General features: G+C 34.8%; 1 protein-coding gene and 1 long non-coding RNA gene across 8 annotated transcripts; both read left to right on the top strand.

Annotated features, from left to right (window-relative positions):
• The first annotated feature begins 188 nt into the window (after positions 1–188).
• Mbs (Myosin binding subunit) lies at positions 189–27323 on the top strand. 7 transcript variants are annotated; one of them, XM_069042573.1, is made up of 20 exons: positions 190–532; positions 6223–6472; positions 6525–6687; positions 6741–6885; positions 6942–7155; positions 7249–7323; positions 8966–9157; positions 9247–9328; positions 9705–9842; positions 11069–11170; positions 11427–11549; positions 11927–12101; positions 12311–12463; positions 14952–15126; positions 15186–15307; positions 15534–15605; positions 20485–20676; positions 20741–20827; positions 25582–25680; positions 26142–27323. In XM_069042573.1, the coding sequence occupies exons 1-19, from the start codon at positions 284–286 to the stop codon at positions 25678–25680; spliced, it is 2808 nt and encodes a 935-aa protein (XP_068898674.1). In that variant the 5' UTR covers positions 190–283; the 3' UTR covers positions 26142–27323. The 7 variants fall into 7 exon arrangements, with proteins under 7 accessions (XP_068898720.1, XP_068898674.1, XP_068898710.1 ...); XM_069042619.1 differs by lacking the exon at positions 12311–12463 and having other exon boundaries at positions 189–532; XM_069042609.1 differs by lacking the exon at positions 9705–9842.
• LOC138126906 (uncharacterized) lies at positions 1566–4745 on the top strand. Its single transcript, XR_011158002.1, has 2 exons — positions 1566–2972; positions 3031–4745. It is a non-coding gene; the product is annotated as an uncharacterized lncRNA (long non-coding RNA).

The raw sequence follows: 27323 nt of genomic DNA, 5'->3' as shown, positions 1-27323 counted from the left end.
TGTTTAATTCTCACTGTTCGTAAGACTATTTGCAATAAAAAAGTTGAAAAGAGTGCAATGAAACTGAAATTGTAGATGCAGAGGTTTTTTAAAGTGTTTGTTTTAAACGGGAAGGTCTCTATTTGGTTTATTTTTCTAATGTTGGCAACAAGCTGGCAGATGGCGCCGTTAAATTCCATTATCGCCAACCGCACCCTCTGTCAAACGTAAAAAGAATCCGTCTGTATGTGAACCCAGCAGAAGTGATCGTAATGGTGGCCGTTGCTTAAAGTGTTAAATAACCATGTCCCTAGAGACCCGTTCGAATTCGGCCCTTTTCAAAAGGGCCGAGCAGTTGAAACGTTGGGAGGACTCGGACACAAATCGCGAACCAGTGTATCCGAAGCAAACCACGCGTAGGATCAAATTTTCGTCGGGTTGTGTGTTCTTAGCAGCATGCGCCGCGGGTGATAAGGAAGAGGTTTTGAGGCTACTGGAGAACGGTGCTGACATAAACACTGCCAATGTTGACGGCCTTACAGCTCTTCACCAGGTAATTTGCACGGTCGTAGAACGAATTCCACCTGTGGCAGGGTACCCTGGTTTTAGTGACGTAAAAGTTGTGTCAACATGGCTACTACAGCTGAGCCACAAAAACCTAAACATTAACGTATTTTTAAGTCGAGTCATAGCGGCCCACGGCCCTTGTAACACACTGCACCTAATCATATTTGAAGCTCCGTCGATGGCGGCCAACTGCCCCGGTCACTACGGCTTTTCAACCACGTTCTGCGTAAGCGTAACGCTCGTTGGGGTGTAAGAAATGCAGCAGCGAAGGAAAGAGACGAAAAATGCCCCGGGAAATTATTATAATCATTATGTTTGCCGTAACTTTACGCTTTAATATCAAAACAATAATATTTAGCATTATACATTGTAAACCGTTAACATAATTTCTCAGAAATGTTTGCGAGACTGTTAAAACCGTAATTAAAATTACATTATGTATCCGTGTTATTAGCTGGTCTATTATAATTCAGAATCGTAGACGTCTCTCTGTAGTTGATCAAATCACGCAACTGTAGTTATTTTTGCGGTAATTTGTTGAGCCACTTCAACCGAAGGAAGCTCATAATTACGAAAAAAAAACGCTGCTTGAAATGAGAGATATTAGTTATCAGTTTTTACCGTTTTTCACAAAGCAATTGTTTTCCAGTTTGGAAACATTCCTTATCTGTGTTCATCTGCGAAAGCAAATTTCGTCCTTAGATTCTTTGTGGTTTTTGAACTTTGAATGTAAAACTAAAAATTGAAGATGACTCACGCGAATAAAAAAAACAAGTAATTTTCATTCATATTTCATCCAAAATGAATGGTAAAAACAGTCAGTGGGCGTTTCATTGTACATAATACAGATTACCGTTGAAGCTCATTCGGTGCTCTAATTTTTTGAGGTGTAATTTCAGAGTCTAAAAGGAGGAAAATTTCTGGTAATCAGTTTTAACAAGGTTCGTTCGGTAAAGTTTGCTATTTTTAGTTGCATTGTTCAAAAACCTACGCAATGCACACAAACATTTTCCCGCAAAATCATTTTAGAATAATTGTCGGCGAGGAGAAAATTCCGACAGTACTTGTAAAATCGTGTCGATAATTCCACGGTTTTACTAATCCGTTATTTTTGGAAATTGCAAGTTGTGGATTTGTGTTTTATCTATTTTATGATGTAGGCGAAAAAAAAAAATGTGCAACTGTCTGCTGCAAGCCTGATTTTAGTCGTTCAAGAAATTTAATGAGATTCAATTGTTCATCGAGTTTCCCCAAGAAAGCAGCTGCAGAACGAGGGTTTAAATAAGTGGTCGTCCAGAAGTGAGTGTTTCACTTTGCATTTAGAAAATTGACAAGGAAAACTGAAATCGTCTTCCGACTTCCTTAAGTGCATTGTATACACAATACCGTTTTATTGCCTCTAAATTAGATTGAAACGTTGGTTGTGGTAAATCGTTTACAACCAAAGTTTGTAGAAACAGTTGTTACACACAGACTTTGTTATAAAATTGAGGTTAAACAGTCTCACCACTTAAACTACTTAAAATTTGGAAATTTCGCATTTTTCGTTGCGCAAATACGTTTGTTTTGTAGAATGTACTTTGGTCAAACGAAACTGGTATTGTCCAACATTGATCAAAAAGTTGGTGATGATCGTGTTGAATTGTGACAAACCGTGTCAAATTTTCAATTACCCGGAATGGTTATCGAGAGATAACAATGCGATCATTTTATGACATCATAAAACTTGGCAGATCGTGATGTTTATCAGTCGTATTTATTTATATATTTTTTTTAATTTGTTCTTAAAACGTTGGATGTTGTAGAGCGCCATTGTAAATTTTCCTCAAAGTTAATTCCTGAACGTTATGAGCGCGTACTTTGCCAAAATGAAGTTTAAATCTGCCATTTGCCGAACTCATTAGTTGTATTGACATTTTAAATTACCTACATTCATTTCGCCTCTGTTTTTACCAGACTTGTGACATAAAACAAACTCGAAGAAATTTTTTACACCGCCAATGTTCTCCCGTGTTGACTTCGAAAATGTAAAATTTCTCACACCGAGTCCTGTAGGTTTGCTTATTTTCTTAGTACTAATAATTATCGATTATTAAAATTTATTTTTGGGTCCAATTTTAAGTTTATTATTAATAGAAGACCTTCAAAACATAAGGCTCCTCTAAATTTAAAATGTATCAAGTGAGCCAGTTATTGATATTTCCTATCGGTTTGTCTTCTTACGTAAAAAAGGCGGCCCCCAAGATCTTAACCGATTGATTTGTATGTGTAAATATTTCACTTATGTATTGTCAGGCGGCGTTCTATTGTTAAAGAGCCTAACGTTTATTGTTTCGATATGAAGTAAGTTGTAAATATTATGATTTGTTCTATTACTTTGATGTTATTTCTGTGCCATTACGGAGTTCGTGTTCATCAATTACGAGGTGAATATACTGACCAAATAACGTCAAGCTTTACCTGTTCCTTCCTACTCATTTTTAGGACAAGTACTAATCACTCATTTGGGGCAAGATTACAAACACATTTTCTCAACTCAACCGACAGTTATATTGCACAAAAATGTTCCCAGGTCATCGTTATCGGTGACTTACAGGAAGATGTCGCAAAATTTTAATTGTGAATTTTCGTTATTACCAAAATGAACTTTCTGTTGGCAACTGTTATTTGAATCTTTTGTTGAGGTGATTCACAGATAAAATTTGTTGTGTTTCTGTTTGTTTAATAAGTTTAACTTAGATATTGTATCGTGATCATGATGACACAATGCTTTATTTTTGAACGATAAAATCATTGGCGAGATCGTTATGTACATATTTTTTTTTGTGTTTCATTATTATTCCGTGTGGCGAATCGATAAATTGATAAATGCAGCTCGTCGGTGGGCTCGCGGTAATAATGAGTCAAGTACAAATTTGTGCAATGTATTTAGATAGGCAAGGGAATTTACGAGAACAGACAATGTTAATCGGTCGCTCTATCTCAGGATGAATAATGTGGGCATTCAATTTATCAGTTGACTGGTTTGCATCGTTTTTGTTGAATTTAATTTGCACGAGATATTGCGGCCGAGCCCATTGATGCAATGCTTTTGTCTTCACTTGATATTTTTAAGTATGTTTTATGCAGGTTTAGGTTTCCATATATGGCATAATCGTGTCGAGTTTGCTTCTTGTGTCGTAAGTCGTCCCGTGAATTTCTACACAGCATTTGCTGTCAAACAAAATTTTTAATCGATAACACGTGATCCAACTGGATGAAAGCCATTACAGTGTAGTTTTTTTTTTTCTAAAAGCATATTGTGTTACATTAGCGCAACGCATCTGGACGGGTGGGTTTTTAAATGATGACACATGGATCAAAAGAGATGAGATTGCGTCGGTTAAAGGTCTGCGACAATCTCGCACTTGGGGCGCACGTACAGTGTACTCGTTACACAATTCTGCCCCGGGAAGGTCTGAGACGAGCCTCGAATGCTCCAGGAGGGCGCTCGCATTTTGCGAGGCAAGAACACCAGAAATCTGCGAGCGGAGTTTCGAAGCCGGGGATTGTCCTGAGGCATAGGCGATGGAACTTTCTCGTTGGGATTTCTTGTGGCTGGCATTTTTAGTTTAATCTGCGGGCTGGCGTTACGCTAGAACTCAATTCAGACTAATCTGTCGCAGACCTGGCCTCGCGATAATCTCGACGATCTGCGAACTGATAAAAACCCTCCGCAAAACAGACCTTCGAGTCAGAGCAAAAGTTGCAGTCCAAAATTTCAATCGATAAACTCGAGTCAAAAAACTAAACGGAAATTGCAGTCTCAGTCGTTTCTGATCTGTTTTTGGTTTTTTAAATGATGAAATTGACTTGAGTAGGGTCGTTTGTGGCCGGGGTCTGGAGCAATCTCGCATTTGGGGCCCACGTCCGGTGTACTCGTTACACATTCTGCCCCGGGAAGGTCTGAGACGAGCCGGTAATGTCCCAGCAGGACACCTGCATTCTGCGGGGCAAAAATACCAGACATTAGCGAGCCAGGTTTTTCAGCCGAGGATTGAGTATGCTCATAGGCGACGAAATCTCTGGCCGTTGGAAATTTTTGTGGACGGCAATTTCAGTGCAATCTGCGTGCTAGCACCAGCTAGAACTCAATTCAGACTAATCTGTTGCAGACCTCGCCACCAAACGCCCCCGAAGTTGTCTGATAAAAGACCAAACGTAATTCGGCGTTCGAGCGTCGGAAGTTAGTTTGTTTTGTTTTATATTTGTTGTGACACTGGACGAGCTCGTCACACGATTATGCCGAAGCTACAGTGTGTCGCTGCCAAAAGTTGGGTGCAATTGCAACCGTTATTTATCTTTCTTTGATTTTTTTTTCTGTCCTTTTTTTTTATTGTGGAGTCATTGACCGGTTCGCTTTTCGTAGTGGAATCACTCATGCCAAAATCCTTTTTATCCAATTCAATTTATAAAGCCGACAACAACGACGAATAACCGGAGCAACAAAAATGCCCACCTGCCACGCGCCGTCACTGTTTCCCAGGAATAGGTTATGCTACTGCTCGTAATAATGGGATTAATGACCAAGACTATCGGGTTGAGTTTTCTTTGAGTCGAAAAAAAATTAGCTCTCGTTGACTGACCCACTTGCCGAGAATCGTGGCGCAAATATCTATTCCCGTCGTTTCGGAGATGTCGATTCGAATAAAGTTTTTCTTTTTTTTTGGGGAGGTTCTAAATTTAGAGCAGACGGTCTAAAATTGGCCGGAATTGCCGTTTTCACGGAGTATTCTTACAAGAAGTTGTATAATACGTGCAAAGACGGCGTAATGTGATTAATGCTAATACTTCTTTATTTCGTCGTTATTTATTTGAGGATTGCCGTAATGTAGGCCGGACCTAACCAAAATTTGTGTTGCGTTTTGGAGCGCAATGGCACAATGAGCAATAAATAAAAGCTCCCCTTAAAAGTACTTTTTAAGCATACTTGCACAACCAAATTTAAGGTCATTAAAAAGACGAAGGTGTAGTCAGTGTTTAATAATGATTATTTAGTATTTTAAGCACCATATCTGTTTAGCGAGATTACGATTAATTGGGAACAAATCAACAAAGCTATTGAAAGTCGAAAGTTTTGCCAATATTGGTTTAACATTTTTTCAGATGATGGCACATATATTTTTTGTCCAGAAACGTCATCCAAAAACAAGTATTCAATTTATTGAAGGTATTAACTGTGGAATTAAATGTATTTTTATTAGAATACAGATTGGTGAGTTTACTCCATTCACGGTAGGATTTATAAAGAACTTCTTAAATTTTTAACCGAGATAAAAACGAAGTTGTTTTTTTTTAATAGTATGCTTTGGTTATTCAGTGTACAAAAAATTTTTTGCAAGTGATGATTAAAAAAACTCGTTAATTTGGTATTTAAAAAAATAATGTAATAATTTATAATAACTGTTGTTAAACCGCGTTTACCGCTATTAAAATTTTGTTGCATCGGGTTTGTAGATGACGATTTCGGTTTTCGGACGTGTTAAAAGTGAGATCTAAAAAACCTATTCAAATTTTATCGTTAATTATTCCGCATATTTTTGGTGTTGAATGGATGCCAGTAGATGGGATCGATTTGAATGAAGACGGCGTCCTGTCCATTGATTAATAATTTTTTGAACGTGGAGTTTGTTCCAGGCGTGCATAGATGACAATTCAGAAATGGTCGAATTTCTGGTCGAGCACGGAGCTGACGTGAACAAGGGAGACAACGAAGGATGGACACCACTCCACGCAACAGCAAGTTGCGGTTTTTTATACATTGCCAAATATCTTATAGAAAAAGGTGCTAACGTTGCCGCCGTAAACAACGATGGAGAGTTGGCCGTAGACATAGCGGAATGCCAAAAAATGGAAGATTTGTTGAACGAGGAAATCAAGAAGAGAGGTTCATATTGTTGACAAATTTGAGACACGAATTGTGACCAAGTTTTGTTTAGGAATCGACTGCGACGCCGCACGGAACGAAGAGAAACGTATAATGCTCCACGATGCTAGGGAATGGTTGACGACGAAGAGTCCGCTGGTGGATGCACCACATCCGAAGAACGGGGCGACCGCCCTGCACGTGGCGGCCGCCAAGGGCTACACGGATGTCATGAAGTAACAAATTTTTTTTTCGATTTATCCAGAAGGAAAACCGATGTCGTTTTCAGAGTATTGCTTCAGTGTGGAGCGGACCTTGATTCTCAGGATATCGACGGATGGACTCCTCTACACGCTGCTGCTCATTGGGGCCATAAGGACGCTTGCCAAATTCTAGCGGAAAATTTTTCTGATATGGATGCGAAAAACTACGTCGTACGTATGATCGCGACGAGAATTTTTTTCGATTAATTGTGGTGTTTAAACGACAGGGTCAGACGCCGTTCGATTTAGCCGACACCGACATGTTGAAGTTTCTGGAAGATCTCAAGAAAAAACAGAACAAGGAAGAGGTGCTCAATAGGCGGCAGGCCAAGAAAAGAGCTGAGGTACAAGACAGGACCATTGAAACTGAAACACCAATTAAAGTTAAGAAAGTCGAAGTGGAAATCGTCGAGAAGGAAGAGAAAGAGGAAGATAATATCGGTGAGTTGGTGCGGGAGTTGTCTTGTTCTTAACTGTTTCTCGATTTTAATGCTTTCTTAAAAAAAAATGTTTTTTTTTTCTGCTGCTTTAAAGAAATGGACGTGTCTAGTGAAAGTGAATCCGAGACTGAAAGCAGTTCTGAAACAGAATCGAACAGCACTGATGATGGTAAATTTTGTCAGTCTGTAGTCATTGACAAATTAATCTTGTACAGCATCCATCAGAATGTTTAGTAATGTAATAAAACATTAAAACAAAAAACTTGAGCATGAATGAAATGTTATTGTAACAAAAAAAGAAAGCCATAGGGGGTTGCTTTTTGTTTAGATACAGATTTTTGCAATCATTTTCATAATAGACAATCTTTAGATTTTGCGAGAATAGTAATAGAGTGATTACTGATTACAAAAGAAACGCTTAAGATAAATACGTAGAGCTTATCAAATTTCTGAATCATTCTAAAAAATAAATCTGTCTCATCGAACATAAAAAAATACTGTTTTTCCTCAAGATTATTTGAAATGTGCCTAAAAAGTGTCTAAATAAGTCAGTTTTTAAACTGTTTACCTTTTAATTTATGAGCTTGATAACGAATATGATTATGTACATATTTATTAAATACCGTTAATTTTACTACGTGATTACTACGGAATTATATTTATCTTTTCGTTTGCTTTTTGAAAGTTTAATTTATTATGACACAAACAGTTTCATGCTCTTGACGTGTTAAAAAATAATTACATTTGTATTTTTACTAGGAAATAACTCATTTACTTTTTCAAGTTTTAGTGACTCAAGGTCAGTTGTGTTTTCTTGTTTATCTCCATAATCTTATTTTAAATAAGAGTATTTTTTATTGAGGATATGAGCGATAGCAGCTACGAGTAATTTAGCGCCTTCTTGCTTGCTGAATGTGCTGTATAACATAACAGCTAATTTCTTTCTGTGTGATCAAAGATTTAAACTTTTCTGCAAAGTTTTTTGTATTTCAATCTTCTAGATACATATAACAAATAATTACATATTAATAGTAAAAATGAAAAAAAAAAATCGGAATATGTTAAAAGCAAAAGTGCAGTCATCTTGTTTTACATATTTCACAAAATTCTTGGTAATTGTTCACTTTAACTACTTCTGGAATTTTCGCGTTTTTTCTGGCTAGACAGCCTCAGGACGTCCTCCTACATCGTTTCCCACCAGTCAAACCTTGTGCAAATGAAAATTTTCCTTACCCTTTAGTTATACTAAGACTTGGCGCGACCTTGAAACACAACAAGAGAGAAAAAAAAGGCATTTGCACAAGGTTTGAATGGTGGGACACGATCTACGAGGACGCCCTGAGGCTGTCTATCCAGAAAAAACGCGAAAATTCCAGAAGTAGTTAAAGTGAACAATTACCAAATTCTTAAATATTTAATGATTTTTTTCGGTTGTTACCTTTTGTTTAACATTCATTCACTCGTTTGCTAATTATTTTCAGCCAGATATTTTTTTAAACGAAAAAATGCCACATCTTTTTAACAGGGGTTTGATTAATAAGATGACAGCTTTGTGTCGTTTTTTTTTTCTTCACTGGCAACTACATTTTTGAATACTTAAAGTTTAAAGGAAATTTCTATTCAAGTCTTACTTTCGAAATGACTAAACAAAGAGCAACTCTTTTCACTAATCTTCAATTAATACATAGATCTGTATTAATGAGAATTTAACTGAATGTTCAATAATAACAACGTCTGCGGCTACTAATGTTGTGATGTCTTGCATGGGTACAGTTTTGTATGTTTGATGTTATTTATATTTTTGTTTACAGAAAAGAAGAATAGGGTAAACGCTTTAGATTCGGTTAGCATATCAAATAAAAACACAGAACCTGTAAGACTGCCACCCAGTGTGCCTCCTAAACAATTAGTGGATTCAAATAACGAAGATAACTCGCACTCTTGGAGAAAACAAAACACGCGACAGACCAAAGCCGACGTACCCAGTCCAGTGAAAACCACCGGTTAGTCAATATTACTCGATCGTTTTTCACTTTGAAATTTACATTCTACTCTACTTCTTATTGTACTTTTATTCTGTTTCTTGTTCCAGGGGATAAAATAAATTCAACGGATATAAATAATGAAAACGACGTTACACCTAGGAGACCAAACAGTTTACAAACAGATAAAGAGTAAGTGTTTCCCGTCGCTTTGTTTAAATACAACAATAACTCCTTCGCAAAATGATGCTGAGCTTAATCGCTTATTAACAATAATTTTAAGTAACAACAATGAAGCTTCGAGATGTTTTAATATTTTCATCTTGCAAAGGGGGATTAAAACGTTCATATTAATGGCTTAATTACATTCGATTTAATTTATTTTTCTAAAGTTTGTACTACTTGAGATTTGTATCGTTCCTTTGTAGAATTTTTCTGTTATAGACGATATAGGAGCATGCTTATTTTATTTAGCGAAAGATGTCAAATTGAAGACGTATTTTGAACGATGTCTGAGGTAGTATGAACTAACTGCATCTAACGCTCTGACACTTGCTTGTATGTTTAGGTTCTGCTCGAAATACGAGGAACTGCATGCACGCATTAAGGCATATAGAAATTCCAATGACACTATTATTCCTTACTCGTCCAGACCTCATTCCGACATTATCCCAAATTCCTATAAAACTTCTCTGCAGCATAACAGGTATGCACGATTTAGTGTAATTTTATCCCTTATAAAGCGATGGTTTTACACACTAATGCGAGCATAACGAGCTAATGCATTATAACGCTTGGCCATCACTTTATATTCGGATCAGGATTAAATGAATAGATGTTTAGATATCGTTAACTAGATCGCATGAATGGAATAACATTCAGATTTTTATAAAAACTGGGCATTCCATTTGACTATTGCACTGACATTGATGAGTTGAGATAAGATCGAATTGGCGATTGTTAAATCAACGACTCGGTTCATGCTTTTTCACGTATTTTAGTTTGTAGACCTAGATGATTGAAACATTTTTAGCAGATAGTAGCGCACATTAGTCGTATATTAAACCCACACTAATTGAAATTAACATTAGAGGTTACATCCGTGTTTGACAACGGGATTAGATTTTTCTTTTAGTAAAAATTTACGTTCATAAGTTTTGTAAATGGTTACTTTAAATTCATACTTTCTTAATGGTCATAAATGTCTTGTTTTATATAAGTGTATAACAAATTAATGATTGATATTATTAAAAATACCGTCATTTTTATTAAAAGAAAAAGTTCAAAATGCATCTCGTTGAGAATAGTGTATTTTGAGATCTGAATGCAGCGATTGGCTATTTATAGATTACCAAATTAACATGATAAACAGGGCTTGAATTCTAAAACGAAGCAACAATTTTAATAATGATATTAAATTAATCAATCGTAAAAATTTAGAAAATGTCTTACCAGTACATAGTTCTTTAGATAATTTTATAAAAAAATCAACTCAAGAAAATTATAACCATTATAAATGTATTAATGTATTATTCAGTGTAGAAATGAAATAATTTTTGTACGCCAGCAACATTAGTTTCAGACTTACATTAGCTCTTGTTTGGCCTCTACAATAATGTCTAGGTATTATGTCGAGATTTTATTTTTATTTTTGTGTTTTGCAAGTTGTCCCAGAATGCACATTGTATATTTACATTTTTGCTGCATTTGCTTTTAATTTCATTGTAAATACTTAACGTTACTGAAAAAGAAATATGTTTGATTTCACAATACGGTAAACATCGTGTTATTTGTAAAAGATATAAAGAAGTGGCATTCAGTTGGGAAAACTACATTTGAACAGAAAACGCTGCTTTAGTGAAGACTTTCGTGCAAAAAAATGTGGTTAATGTGTGTGAACTGTGCATTTTAAAATTATTTCTTTATTTATAGGGTCTCGAAAGATGATAGTAACGAAAACAACAGTACAGCCACCTCGCAAACAAAAACATCACCCGTAACGAGTCCAGTGACAAACAATCAACCGCTCAGAAGGTAAGATTACTGTCAAAGAAAATTTGTAGTTTTTGTATAATGTGAGAATGTGTAAGCTTGTGTGATGTGATTTTCGTAAATCAACTTGAATCACTTCGGCACATCTTCGGTAGAAGAATTGACTAAATAACCTTAAAGTTTTATGTAATTTAGCCAGTATTCACTGTATTTCATTCTTGAGTGAATTTTTAATTATGTTGCATAGTGTAGGTATTGGAAATTGTTGATGTTTTCATGTTGTGAATTTTTTTGTTAGCGGTTTAAAATTACCAATTGGCACAAATCAGCCTGTCACTGTCACTACTACTAGCACTTCTACAGTCACAACTCCCACAACTCCTGGTGGCACTAGACTGCAAATGTTTAAAAACTTCTTCAAGTATGGTTCTAGTTGTTACGTTATACATTTTAACAGCGTGTTGTACTGTCGCTTACTAAACCATCGTAGTGTTGTTGTGTTTCCAATTTGTCTCAGTGATCATAACTGGATGATATAATATTTCTAACTAATCACACTTTTGAAGCTATTCATTCTTCTGCACGAAGTACACAATATTGTGTAATTTTTAACCCACAAACGTAAATTTGTTGAACTAAGCATCATTGCAGACCATTAATTTGCTGCTCGCACAGAATGACTGTGTTCAACAATGGATTTTCTTTAAGAGAATGTAAATCCATACTTGAACGTTTTGGCCACGAACAGCAAGTCCTTTAATTGCTAAAAAAATGTCTGTTACATGGGAATTTTTAAAGGTCATTTGTTCCTCCCGTCCGTGACGAAGAAAGTGAGACCCAGAGGAAAGCTCACGCGAAACGCGTAAGGGAAACGAGACGCTCAACCCAAGGCGTGACGCTGGAAGAGATAAAATCGGCCGAACAGTTCGTCAAAAATAAGAATCAGCCAAATTGCAACAACAACAACGAGCAAGTAAGTGTTTCTTTCGAGTCGAGGATATTTTCAGAACGTGTCAGCAACCATTGTCAACGGTAAATGTGGTGAATAATGTTTGCCATGCTTGATTCATTCATCACCTGTTCGATCATCACAGCAAATGGGGGCGAGCTCCTAATGTTTTGCATAATCACGAAACGATTTTTTTTACATCATCACCTAATATCATGTATGTGTACTAACAGTCTGGAGCTAACGGGGATTCCTCTAACGGAGTGAGTGTGACCGCTACAATAACTACCGCGGCGCCCACTGTCATAACGCGTGATAGTGAAGAACCTACTGTTGCGCACGAGCGCAGACCCTCTTGGAGACTGAAAATAGACAGTAGTAGTAAGGTAAGTTTAGATGTTATGTTATGCTTAGGATATACATACATACTATGCCCCTGAACTGACGTTGGAACTTCGCTTCTGTCCTATCTTTGCTTCTTTGACACGTTCGATAAGTTATCTACGAATAATAAATTACACATACAGAATTACCGACAGTATAACCAACAGTGTACACAATTTAACTCAGTTCGACTAATTTCTAATACTTTATAAACATTAAATAATTAAATATAAACAATAGGTAATCATGTGTGTTTAATTTTGATTTTTTAATAGTAGATTTACTATTAGAATTTAATAATTTTCGGGTTATATTTATTTTATGAACATACTTAAATCCTTACTTGTGTAATATTTTTTTTTCAGATTTGCGTTTTGGTTTTTCTTCTAAGCTTGTATTTAATCTGTAATCCTCTTCAACACATTTTGTACTTAATAACACTACTTCTGTATTGTTACCTGAAAGATGCATGTTAATGTGTTACCAGTGTTTAGATGTATTAGTACTAGTGATAAATTAACAGTTACTTTTTTGGAGTGTTACAGTAATTATGTTGCATTAGTGTCCTAAGAAAAAATGCTGTAGCTAAAGGGACAAGTGTGTTAAATCTGTTTGTGTTGTCTATTCACCACGAATGCTGATAAGGGGTGGCTATGGCATCTGGTAACATTGTTGGTAGTAACTACAGAACAAATCTGTGGCGGTCGTGAAAAAGTAGGTAAGTCGAAAATGTTAATTTTTCAGGGCAACGATTCAAAATTCCACATAATTCCTAAAATCCTGTAATTAAATAGAAACTTCTTTCTACCTGTACTTGCTTACAATATAAGTAAATTTTAAACTGTGAAAATCTGAATTATTTAACTCCATGATTTATTATTAAGGTGTAAACATCGTTAACTCATTTTTGAAATTATTTGACTTACCTACTTTTTCACGACCGCCACAGAAATAAAATTCCCGAATAGAAAGAAATTGATAGATTTCGTGTTAATGTATCTGTCACAATAGTGTTAATGGTAATGTTAATGTTAGTGTTAGTCAGAATGTTAATCTTCAGAACATTGGTGAAACCGTAGATATGGAGGGAGCACTCTTCAAAAAAGTGGATACGACCGCGCTTTTCTGTAGACCTAATAAAAGGTCTCCAGATGAGCCGAGCGAAACCGAAGTTAACGCAGATATTTCATCTTTCCAGTGGCGTCCCTTTAACTTTTTTTCTGGGGCCAATTTTTGTAGGAATTGTAGGAAGACGACCGTAAATATTTAGTTCAAAATAAAAACAGATCAGAGTTATACAACTGAAAAAATACAAAGACAATTCACCAACCGGTTCACGTGTAAAAAACCAAATCCCAGTAAAATGACGGAACACCGACGCCTATGAAGCATCTGATGCCCAACGACCCTCGTCACGAACTTTCACGAAGTACTGGCGGTCATTTTAAAAGGTGTCATAAAAGGTTTTCGCACAGGTCTCGCGACGTGCCGCTTTCTTTACATTGCCAGCATAGGCAGTGCTCCCTCCATATCCCTCTACGGGTGAAACGTTCAACCGTTCACAATAATGGTGATGGTGATGTTAATGTTAGAAACGATGTTAAGAGATCCAGAAAATGTCTGGTTCTTTAACATCTTCGTTAACATCTACCAATCACCATCGAGAATTTCACGCACGCGCAGGCGCAGTGACAGTTCACACCACGTTGACAAGTGTAAGAGTAACATTCTGCTAACATTATTGTGAACACTGGATTACTAACATCACCATTGCCATCTCCACTAACATTATAACATTACCACTAACATTAACACTATTGTGACAGACCCATTAGTTAGGTTGATTTCAATTGAGGTTAAATTATGTAACGGAAAGGGTTACATCGTTGCCAACTTGAACGTATTTCGAGTGGAATTATAATTAACTAATAATTAAATAATATGTACTTGATTAAAAACAGGATTTGTTAATGAAATTAAATTAAGACAACATTAACCAAATTTGAATGTCGGAACAGTCATGTCATATTTTTGACAGGAAAAAATATAAAATTGCACCACTCTATCCAACACGATAAAAATAAATTACAGCCACCCCTTATCCACATTCATCGTGAATAGACAATAGATCAGCCCTTTTGAGTAATCATTTCTTTCAAAATTATTAGCGAGTCGTTCCAAAGGGGTAAACCAGGACGTTACCGCCTTTTTTCTTGGAACTCCAACTTTAGAGGGAATTATTTGTCAGTATTTTAATGCCAAAGTTAAGTTATTTGATAAGTTCTGGATATTTCTGAAGATACTAATTGATAATCAAATAATTACCCATTGATTTTGTTGTGTTTAATATTTAGTCATTGGAGGAATGTGGTTTTGAGACTTGTAACATGTTAATCGACATTGATTTGTTTCCAAGAGCTACATTTTAATACAGTTAACTTTGGGGATGGGTATTTCTGTGTGCACGCTAATACTTTTTGTTGGATGTAGTTTAAACTGGAAGACGCAACGAAACCCACCGAACCACCAAGCACTCCGTCCTTTGTTCGTCGCACAGGCACGCAAAACAACACGAATTACAATAGACCGTCGTCTACGCCGGTCGAAACTGCGGAAACAACAGTAACGTTACCGTTAAGGAGACCTAAATCGCAGGACGATAAAGGTTCGGTTTGAATCGTTTGGATAATTTTTGGTTTGACGTTAATTTTTGTATCTCTTCAGAACAAGATAAAGAAAATGATGTTCGAAATGCTCAAGCTACCCTCGCTACACAAGCAGCTATTCAACGAAGAAGACGACCCAAGAGGCGGTCAACGGGAGTCGTTTCGTTCGAAAACATGGATGTAAGTTTTTTCAGTTGATGAATTCCTCATTTCAAAGAAAAAGTTTCAAATATTAAAAAAATAACTAAAGAAAATTATACGAATATCTCACGTTGATTTCTTTTGCATTTGCCGAATAGATACTATTAAAAGCGTTTAATTCTGAGGTTCTGTATATTCAGTTGTTGAAACAAATAACTTTATGTACGTTTAAAATTGATTTTTATTTGTTTTTGACTTTATCCAGGACATGGATCAAGATAAAGATCCTTCAGGTGGTGGGGATTATGAAGATAGTTCAAAATTAAACCATGAAGAGGTGAGCATGCCTAAATTTTATTTACATTAATTACTAGTGCGCTTTATTTTCTTAACACTTTTATTTAAATGGATCTGACAAGTATCATTTAAACATAACTAGAAAACAGAACGATTATTAAATTTGTCAGCCCAGTTGTTGTTGCCAAATTTTGAAAGATAAAACTTCAATCTTGAATATCCAATTTTACAATGCGCGTTCGCTGTCTTTAAGTAGATGCAGTTTATTTATTTAATTGTATTAATTTGTTTTTGTTGGCTGAGATCGAAATCGTGCTATAATTTAACCTACGTTAATTTTGTCTTGTCGACATCGCCAGTATTGAATATATTAGATTTCGACGTTGTATTATAAATATAGTAAGAAGTAGAAACGAAAATTTAACCATAACGGTTTCTGTTGCATCAAACTTTTGTACTCGCACTTTACATTCACATTTACTGATTTTGTTTAAAATAGTGGTTTATGTTAATTAGTCTTGCATTTTTTTTGCAATATTTTAATAAAATAAAAAACGCAATATTCTCTTTGAAAACGAAATATTTTTGTTATTTATTAGTGTTATTATAACTGTATCTACAAGACGGCAACTCTGTCAAATGGCGGTAACGGTAACTTTTTCGTCCTCAAATCAAAATTGCTCGATTATTCAAGTTAGGCCAAACGTTTTCAAATCTTTTGTTTTTGATAGCCGCTGTGAAAGATGGTGGAATTTTGAGCTGTAAAGGTCTTTTCTATGCAGTGAAGCCTCTGTGTTATAGACACCCAAGGAGTTTTGTTTTGCTTTAATTAAACACTTCAATTCTAGATTCATTTCTAAGTTGTTAGTAATTTTAACGCCAGTCACTTTCTCTGGTCAATATAAATATTTTCAAAAGTTTAATCACTCTTCAATATCTTTTTCACCTTTCAGGTATTAATATTTTTTATACAAAGCGTTTATATTCTTAAATCATTCTATGACAGAAATTAAATGCCGTGGGGCAAATTGTCGGTATTTCATTTTTCAGTTGAATTCATTCAATAATTCGGTTACTAGTTCTTGAGCATAAACCAGAAGATTCTCTACTTGCAGCCTGTGAAAACATTATAGATTTTTCTTTTTAACCTGACCTGTCAACTGAAACATTTTTCCCCACTTTACTACTACACATTTCCTCTTTCAAGACCAACAAACCACATAAACAAGTTTCATCTAAATTCTATGTCTTGACGTGCGTAATTTTTTTACCACGTCTAGAATTTTTTAAATTCAACTTTGTGGTATGTATGTTCGAATCCAACCCATTGAAATTTAAATGTTTTCGCCTTTTAATTTTTGTGTAGCTTTCTTTGGCTTTTGTTGAATCGTTCTTGGATCCTTGTGAAGCATTCAAACGCGACCTTGTCAGTCGTCACACTGGGCAAGTTTTCACATGCCGGTTATATTATTTTTGACAACGTTGATAATACATATTTTGTTTTGCTTTCAAAATTGTACTGTACTTACATGGTCGTATATGTTTTTTGGAGATTTTGAACATTTTCTGTCACATTCTTTCCTCACACTTTTCTGTTTCATAATGCTGAATCACTTCAACTTCTACTTCAAAATTAATTTTATTATGAGGGACCATACTTTATACGGGTGGTAGATCAACTCACACTTAAGAATAAAGAGGCACTCGAGACAATTGCAAGATATTTTAACATCCTTATTATGCAGTGTTCGATGTGGAGAATTTTTATTTTTATATCTCTTAACGAATTCGAGACATAAAAAAGACAGTCCGATCGTAGGAGTGCGTTGAGGCTGAGACGTTTCACTGTATTTTTATTAAAATAAAAGGTTTACAGTTATTTCAATGTACTAAAAAAAGAACATGACCAATGAACGAGACACCAATGGTATTAGTGGTTTACAAAAATAATTAGTTATTAGGTAATTTCACTATTTCATTCCGTATTTACATTTAAAAAAAACCCACGTAAATAAGCCTCACAGATGATTGAAGATTTTTTTTCCCATCTGTCGTATACCCCTGTATTGTTCTACTGAAACCTAGGAACGGATACGTGGGTAGCGACGAAATTCTCTTAAATTTTTAAACGACATTGACAAATTATCATTTGCAAAGGTAATAATATAAATAGGATAATTTATACGTTCTCTGTGACAAATGTTACCAAGCAAGCCTTTTTAAATGCGGCATTTCTCGGTCACCGAGAATAAGTCTCAGATAGGTAGGTACATTAAGACATTTTTAACTTGTACCGGACAGGAATTATTTTGGTAAAGAAGTGTAAAAAAATTAACAAAGAAGCGGAACTGTTGACAACGTATGAGTCAACAAGATTTGGAACCTTGTGATTACTACAATGCCAACTTCTGAAATCATTATCATTTGTAACGCCCAAATGTATTTATTTTTTTGTTACGACTTACATAATTACTCTTTTTTGGATAAAAATAGTAATAAAAAATTATGTTCGACGAGGACGTTCTTTCCAAATTGTCACAAAGTAGTTTTGTAGAGTCGAGTGGCTACTGATTAGTCTTTTTTGTCTCAAACTATGGTTCATGAAACGGAGGTGAGTGGTTCAATTAAAAATGAAAGAAATAGCTCAGTGTAAACATTTTTATTGTGGTTTGTTTAACACGTGCAGTCAAGAAAACAAAGATAATTTGGTCCAATGTTTAATCTTTCGAAAATCGATCGAGAAAGTTTAGCGTTGGGTTGTATATTTTTTCGCACAAAAATTCTTTCTTCCAAAGAACTCGAAAAATATTGTCATCATTGTGAGGTTCGGGGGTTACCTCGTCGACTATTTTTATCCTTTGGCTTTGCCATGTTTAGTTGATCTAATTATATCGCTCATAATTGCCATATTTTCCTGCTATTATTAAGCCAATAATTTGGCAAGCTTACAAAATATCATTTTTATTATTAGGTCGGTAGCATAGGGGCAAACTCTTTGAACGCAATAAATTAATTAAGTAAATAATTTAGGTACAATTTTAACGGTGACCAATTCGTAATTAAACCATCCGCGTTAAAACCGCAAACTGTTTCTCTGTCCGTCCCCAAAATAACTTACTGTGCCTAAATATACGGATTATCTCAAATACCACCACCTAAATGACATTCGCAAATTTCTTTGTTGAACTTCATCACGAATATAAACTCGAACTTTTCGTAAACTCGAATCGTACTGCTTTCGTTTAATCGACGTCGATTTTTAAAATCTAGATGATATTATCGTAACATGATTGACTCTACGCGTAACTACACGAAATGTTTCTCGCTCGTGTTTATCCAGATGTTGATCCATCATTTTTTTAACCGGGCTTGTGTTTACTTTTTAACCCGTTTACTGTCAGTCTAGATTTTTACACGTGTTTGTTTACGATCGCCTCATCCGTCACTAGTAAAATTTTGATTTTACGTTGTTTGTAAGATTTTGCACTTTGCAATTTCGCACCTTCAAGTACGTGCCATTGAAACTTCAACCAGGTGTCGGATACGTTTCTTCAATAAACTCAACGAATCCTTGGCGAAGATCCAAAAAAATCGGAAAGATAAGAAGTGTCGATAGATCACCGTGTGACAGGTTTTTTTTTTATATTCGTCGTGATAATTCCATTCAGATTAGTGTTTTTTTTTTTGTAAATTGTCTCCACGTCGGGATACTACGTAGAGGACGTGGGCGCGCGTGTATTTCTGTAATTTTCAGGAACACATGCATACCTTGAAATAGATTTAGAGTCGACAGCAGCGGTCTCCAAAATGTGCACATCTCGAAAAATCGATTCTGACAGGAACATTCGCATATTGGACATGTTAAAAAAAAATTGGATCTGCACAGATTTGAACAGTTTCGGTAACTCTTCCTACTTAGATATGTATTGCGAAGGTGGACCAGACTGGAGGGTCAAGAATCCTATAAATGTCAGAATGGGCCACCAGACGCAGTAAAATGTGGAACTGTTGAGAACTTCTGCCTCCTGAGCCTATTCACAAAACTAGAAAAAGATAGACTCATTTAGTGAGATTTAAATAGCCACCCGGTTTGTTGGTGTATATTAGAGTTTCTATAGAGTTCAGTCTCATCTGTTTCATGTTCGAGTTCAATGCGAAACTTATTTGTATGCCATGGTTTTTTTACGTCTGCTTTAAATCTTTTGCCAAAATTATAAATTATTGCACCTGACACTCGCGAAAACTTCCTAGTCGTGTTGTGTACCGTCTGCCGGTGGTTCAACATTTGTTGTGTCCAGTGACAGTAGTAAATTTCAGTTTTTTCGCTTGTGGTGTATTAAAAGTTTTCAATTGAAAATGTCGTTTCACGGGAAACAACCGGTTGCTCCCCTGAGGCACAGATCTTCTTCGGCCGTCAGGAGTAACGGAACTTCGTACAGTAACAGGCCGAGAAGCGTGGGGTATTATGGGGCAAATACGACTGCTTACAGTTCGCCCTACACCACCACCACAACGAATCCGTATTCTTCGTACAATAGTTCTTACACGTCGAATTATAAAAGTCCGTACTTTCCTAATGGTTACAGAAGTGGTGTGACGTCCACGGGTTATGCTAGTTTGACTATACCAGCCAAGACATTAGCGAATATCAATCTCATTACGCCAAACTATTCTAAAACTTACGACAACAACAACAGGGATTATCTTAAGAGTGATGCAGGGCACAGATCGAGAAGGGATCTTGGTAGAACTGGTAGTTTTAATAGGGATAGGTCTTTGTCTAGGTCGCGCAATTCGTTAGCTAGTAGTGGTATGGGATCAAAATCAGTAAGTTTGACATCATTGTCATCTGAAGGGTACATTGTAAGAATCGCCGGAACGGTCTTTTCGTTTTTCTCAAGTGGAACATCTGATTGCAGAGTGGCAATGACAGGTCCAGCAGATCTCGTCTGGGAAGTACGTCAGATATTAGGAACGAAAACGGCGAAATTGACTACAAAAAATTGTACGAACAGGCAATTGCAGAAAATTCAGAGCTCAAAGAAAAGTTGAAAAAGTCAGATCAAGACTTGCGGGACACAAAACAAACGTTAGAAAAATTGAAACTTGTCGTAAGTCCTGTTTTCGCACTTTCTGCAAATGTTTCTAATTGTTTTCGATATTTTCTATGTGCAGACAAGTAAGAACTCGTTATCAGAACTAGAAAAGAGGGAACGAAGGGCGATGGAACGAAAGTTGAGCGAGATGGAGGAGGAATTAAAGGTATGTTGCCACACAAGTTTATTATTTAATTATTGTTTCTTTCAGCATAATGGCATTTTTGTTCGACTATTATTTTTGTAGTTTGCAGCAAGCTTTGTGTTGCAATTTTTTTTGTTTTTTTGGATGATTTTTTTACAGGTTTTTTTTTCCTAAAAAAACAATACTACAATAATTTATTTAACCCAATTTTATAACACTAATATCACTAACTTTAACATCACATAACACTCCTAGAGATGTCGATTGTTTTGATTGCACCACAAACATCAAACAATGCACAATTTTGTAAATACATACGGTTTTGTTTTTTCTTTTTTTTTTTTCAATCATCGTGTCCAGTCGGTTGTTTTTGATGACACAATTTTTTACTTGTAAAATTGGAGCACACTGTTCGTTTCTAAAATTATGTCGGTTATTGATGATGGCATATTTTAACGGCTCAATTGAGATGTCCTTTATTTTAAAGCGCTTCCAAAAATATCGCGTCGCTTTTTCAAATAATTTTTCTGTTTTGCAAATTTTGTTTGTTTCCAAATGGGAAGTGAAAATTTTCCGCAGACCGAACGTAATATTTTTACGTTGGTCGAGAATTTGTTGCAAGAGCGTGTACGTATTTCTTTGTTGTTGTTTTTAAAGTGATGCATCATCACCTTGTGTTTTTTATAGAATTGCCTTACAATTTTAGAACTGCGAATGGTAAAATTTACGCAAAGAAAAGTATAGAAGACTTGCGGGAACGCTTCTAATTGTTGTAATTTCGTTTTGAAAAAAATCAATTTGACATTATTCTTTTCCAAGGTTTCAAAAATAAATACATACATAAATGTTCCTGCAACAAGCCTACCAAGGTTAAGTCACAGTTTACAGTTCTTTATAATTAATTAAGTTAGTTATACGATACAGGATGATTACATCATGCACATATTTTATAATATCCAAAATAAATACATTGTAAATCCGTTATTTAACTTCAAACTAATCTCAGAAATTCCAAAGAACAATAAATATTTTCGTTAAGTTACCTGACAAATATGTACAACGGCTCCGACGTCATAAATATTTGAGTTGCTTTATTTTGTGGTCACCGAGCGGATTTTACATAAATGAAACATACACAATGTGTTTTGCAAACATTTAAAGTAGATGTCAGTCGTCAGTACCTAATGAGCGTGTAATTTTATTGTTGGCTGCTTTATTTTATTTTTTGCTTATTTATAAAAGTGAGTCAAAAATGTTCCAACAGTAACTTAAAAACATAATAAAACCATTCGTTGTACTATTTTTTATAACTTTACCAAAAGTACACATACGTAAATTATGCAATTACAAATATTGTAATCTAATCATTGCAAATAAACTTTCATTTCCCCCAAACATGTTGACATTTATTGAGTCATGTTCGCTGATTGTGACAGGTATATTTTATTTTAAGGAGATAGACACGATGGTTGGGAACGTTAAGTTATTATTAATTTCAGCCAGAATTACTTAACCAGGTATCTATTAAATTATTGAAATAAATTTATTAATTTTGTTATTGATCCGTTTCCTGAAAAATTTTAATAATTGGGGCTAGGAAGATTTTTATTATACGGCTCGTAATTATGCTATTCAAAATCGACAAATAGTTTTTAAAAACATTGAGATAAACCAAATTTACAAAATTTCGCATTTGATTGCATAATGCAAACCAAATTTTTCGTAAGATTTTAATAGTTATTTAATGCAGCTGAAAGTTAAACCTGGTCGAAATCACTTGAATGAAAGAATTTAGTTAATCTTTAGGTAAAAAAAAAAACGAATTAATTTGTTTTTTCAGTTTTTTTACAATAAAATTAGAGGAAAAAATGAGTTTTCTAGAAAAATACGTAAAGTAGTGAAAGGAGCTGATTCGTTACTTTGTTAGGAACTTTTTAAGATTTAGGCTGGCTAGCAAGGAGGAATATCAAATCAGAGTTTAGATATACGAGGATGGGTCATTTTGAACAAATGACTAGGAAAATTAAAAATCTTTTTAATATTTTTTTTTTGTATCTAACTCATTTATTTCGTCTTGACCACTGTTGTTCAGAAAGTGAGTGCAATGGAAGACTTTAACAAGTCTTTTAAGAAACCCGCCTAAATCAGCACTATTTATTACGAAAGGGCCTCAACTCGATTATAAATGTGTTTCTGAACATTTTAACTCATTTTAAGCCTGGTTCATTACTCATTTTTTACACTTTCTACAACTATGCTACAAATTTCATTATGACTTTTCAATCCTAAAACCAGATTGTGGATCGAATCAATGGTTTTTGTGTCGTGGTAATTCTGGTTGTTTATCGCCTGACACCCCCAAAATCTCGACGAAATTTAAATCACCAACCCAGTTATTAGCCATTCGATGTGAAAAGATGCAGACTCTTTCAATACTTCATTCACATCCTTTTGGATTTCTTTGCAAGACCATTTTGCGAAGGTATTTTATTATTATTAGAATGTTGATTTTATCCTAAAAGGAAACCGCCTTCTACGTCAGACACAATAAGGGTTGAAGCATCTCCGCACACACATGTCAGTTCAATTGACAGATTTTGGATTATACTCGTACAGTGTCCCAAAATGCGAAACAACTGAACAATATGTTCTTAAGTAAGGGTAATACATTTCATGAACAAAATGTAAAAAAAATTCATCTTCGTTATTCTCATCTTGTTTCTGAAAGTTGTTGGATTTATATCAATAATGAATGATTTTTTTATAGTCAGACAATAGCAAAGAACAATTCTTAACGCCAATAGCAAAGTCAATAATGATACAAAAGTGTCAAAATGTTCAAAAAACTACCAAAGCACAAAAATTAGAACCAACATTGTTCGTTCATACGGATCTTTTTCAAGTTTTTGAAACATTTTTCTCCTGATCTTGTATTCAATTAATTTCATATGTCAAGTACAAGAAAAAAATTAAAGCAAAACAACATTGGTCGATAATTGTTCTATCAAATTAACACTTGTCACGTTGTATACAGGGTATTTCGCGAGTAATAATGAACTCGACGGAATTGAAAATGCAACCCACAATACATTTGCGAAGTTAACGTGGATATTTGTTTTTTGAAAAAACAAAACAGCTGTGCAGTTTCGCAAATTTTGACATAAACGTCACTCTCTTGGTTAAATGAAATTGTGAAAAAACGTTTATTGTCTGCAGTATTTTTATTACATTCGCCATAAATCAGGATCATGTCTGTTTATCGTTCGAATACATTTGAATCATCATATTTTAACTTTTTCGTAAATGTCAACTGTGACAAATAAAGTTACTGGAAGCTAAGCCATCATGGATTGATAATTTCATTTTAAAATAGTGCGATATTTAAAATAGCCACGTTAACTTTGAAAATGTGTTGTGGGTTGCATTTTCCAGGATCATTATCACTCGTGAAATAACCCGTGTAATCACCTTGGAGTACGCCGATCCTGTGGTTGCTACCACTGGTAAGATACGTGGAGGAAGCCATTCTTTGAATTCTTCAAAATTGACTCGAAAGCCTTTATTTACGGTGTCAATTTTTGATGTAGAAAAATCTTTCTTTTAGCTCATGTGGTGACACACATAAAGGTCGCAAGGGGCAATATGGGCACCATGGAGGAAGCGTAGCACAAACTGAATGCCTTTATTGTGCCAAAAGTCTGTTATAACGTGCGAGCGCTCCACTTTCCCACAAGTACAGGTTGTTTGTGCGGAATGTGATCTTTCACTAATTGATGTGAAGTACTTCCACAGTTCCTGTGGGCACTGTGTGTCTTTATAATGAAAAACATGTTATCACGACCATAATTGAAAGAGTTTTTGTTGCCGTTTTTCCAAAACAAACACAAAATTTAATGGCAATTCATTGTTCTTTCAATTTAGACATTGTAAACTTCAGAGGCAAATGATAGGAGAATGTTTTACTAATACCGTCGTCTTTATTGAATTGCTTTCATACATTAGGCACAATAAATGATGGACCACCCCCGAAGCGTGCGAGGTACCACATCAATGTTCAGTTGTATGTTTTTTTAGGAATAATAGACTCTCAAATTTATACTTATCTAATACAAATATTTAAATCCCCATTTTTAGTTCACCTTGTACCTTTAACCCAGGTATTGTAAACAATGTTAAAGCACTAGGTTTGTAAAAACGGGACAATAGAAATTACGATATGATCGTTTATTTTCGCTTTTCTTTCACTTCATTTTTCTCCAATCACGCGTTTCGTTGCTAATTCTATTTTTGCGGCTTTATTACGTTCCAGTAACCGGAAAATCGTCGTCGATGAGGAAAATGTCGATCGTCGATGTTAACTGTATTTATTAACCGCTTGCCATGAAATAATGTAAATAGCAAAATGTTGTAAATATGTACATAAGAAGTTGGCTTTATTATTTACCTAGCGCTGTTTGTATTAAAACGAAAAATTGGGTCAGAACGAAGCCCGAATAATCCAAAAATAAACCGCAAAACCTAATTTTTGTATCTATTGCTTAATACATAATTAATCGCTTTTCATGTGTCGCTCTAATTTTATCAGTAAATACGAAGTTGATTCTAGCGCATTAATGCCATAACTAAGAGTGAGTCTAAAAAAGCTTGGTCATTGATTTTAAATGATTCACTGTTTACAGGGTCTATACGCATTTGCATAGTACGAAATAACATGCATTACCAGTAAAGTCATGTTATTTTGACTATCAGAGATACACGTTCTATTATTGTTCTAGCAATTGCAAAAATTGAAAGCCGACAATGAACGTTTAAAGGCTGACAACAGGTCTCTCACACGTGTCATCACCAAACTTACCAACTCTCCAAAAAAATAGGTAAACTCGATATAACGCAATGCAGCTGATTTCGCCCATTTTTTATCAAACTGTTTCGTATTGTTCATTTTGATTTATTCTTTGTTTTTTTTTATTATTGTACACCTGTTTGTGTTCAGATGTTGGATGATCGTAGACGCATATTTACACACTCATAAATGAAAAATACTACTATCTATTTGTTTTATTTTAAATTGCTAACATACTAACATATTCTCACATATTTCAATTTTGTGCAGTGTTACTTGTTTGTTTTCTGGAATATTCTTGACTGCCGCTGTGTTGTTGTACTTGTCGTATGTCCCAAATTGCAGCTTTTTTTCCCGTAGCAATGAGATGGATACAAATGACATTCACAAGGCTTTTAATAATTCACATTAAATTTTATGTGAGCATGGTTTTTAAATAAACAAAACCGTTGCCTGTATTGTTTTGTACTAATGTAAGTGTGACCTTTTCAGCAGTTGGATATCATGAAGATAGAAAATCAAAAGCTAAAGGACGAGAACGGAGCGCTTATTAGAGTTATTAGTAAGTTATCGAAATAGCATAGGCTTTAGAACTGTTGATTTATCCTATTGCATTTTACGTTACACACGACTTTATAATTATAGTTAATGTGACTCGGAACCCAAGGTCGTTTCCTCCCTTTTTTTGTTATAACCAAGTATTATTGTTACTTTTATTTATTGCAAAGTGTAGTTGACCGTTTTACATGAATCAATTGACCACAGAACTAGATATTTTGATGTTTATAAAGCATTTTTGTGTTAGATTGCTTAACTGAATATGTTTTAGTAGTTTGCTGGTTGTGTGATATTTGCTTGACTTTTTAACTTACGTTGACACCCTCCGATCTAAACAATGATAGGAAAAGACATGGAACCTTTTTTATTAGACATATTGCGTAAACTTCATTTTAACTATACGAACATGTCAATTGAAAGTATATTTTTTGTAGACATATAAACATGTATTATATAAATGTATTTAAATGTACCGTACTTGTGAATAACTTATTATTAACAATTGTTGTGATTTTAATGTTACAAAAAAAGTATATAAATTATTTGTTTTCTTGATATTCTTTTTGTAACACTCATATTCGATGTCCACGTTACGCATTCAATATGAGCGTTACAAATTTGTTTTCCTTAGGTAATGTACAAAATCACTTTTAACAAAAATAATGTTTAAATTGTTAGAATCTAGTCCAAAGATTAAAAACTTGTGACAAAAATTTTGTTGAAGCACATTTCACTTGTTAAATGTTTAACTTTCAAGTAATGCCATAAAGGTGCTAAATATCGGTAAGATCAAGTTTGTATCAATACTTTTTGTATATGAATTTGTTCTACGACTGTAAAATTGTATTTGAACTGGAGAAATAAATTGCGAAAGTGATTTTTTTCGTAGACGGTTTCTTCATCAACAATGTTTACATCTGTACATAGTTTGTTAATTTGTAGCGTTTTAACTTTATTTCATTCAAGTTGTGCCTTGCTTTTCATTGTATTTATTATATAAATTTTTAGTTAGTGTGTAAATTATTTTATGTATTTATTCCTTGTTTAGAGGCTGGTAGAGTATCGTGAGAATACTGATTTTATAGCTGATTCTTTAATAAAATTCTGATGCGAAAA

This window comes from Tenebrio molitor, chromosome 1 (assembly GCF_963966145.1).
Source record: "Tenebrio molitor chromosome 1, icTenMoli1.1, whole genome shotgun sequence".
NCBI classification, from domain to species: domain Eukaryota; kingdom Metazoa; phylum Arthropoda; class Insecta; order Coleoptera; family Tenebrionidae; genus Tenebrio; species Tenebrio molitor.
Note: the sequence above shows the minus strand (reverse complement) of the source record. Positions and strands in the feature narration are given on the sequence as shown.

What these genes read in the sequence shown, in the direction of transcription:
- Mbs (XM_069042573.1), top strand. Translation starts at nt 284, where the DNA reads ATGTCCCTAGAGACCCGTTCGAATTCGGCCCTTTTCAAAAGGGCCGAG. An exon ending in ATCGAACAGCACTGATGATG is followed by an intron (nt 7,324 to 8,965) that starts GTAAATTTTGTC and finishes TTTTGTTTACAG; the next exon opens with AAAAGAAGAATAGGGTAAAC. An exon ending in TAGAAAAATTGAAACTTGTC is followed by an intron (nt 20,677 to 20,740) that starts GTAAGTCCTGTT and finishes TTCTATGTGCAG; the next exon opens with ACAAGTAAGAACTCGTTATC.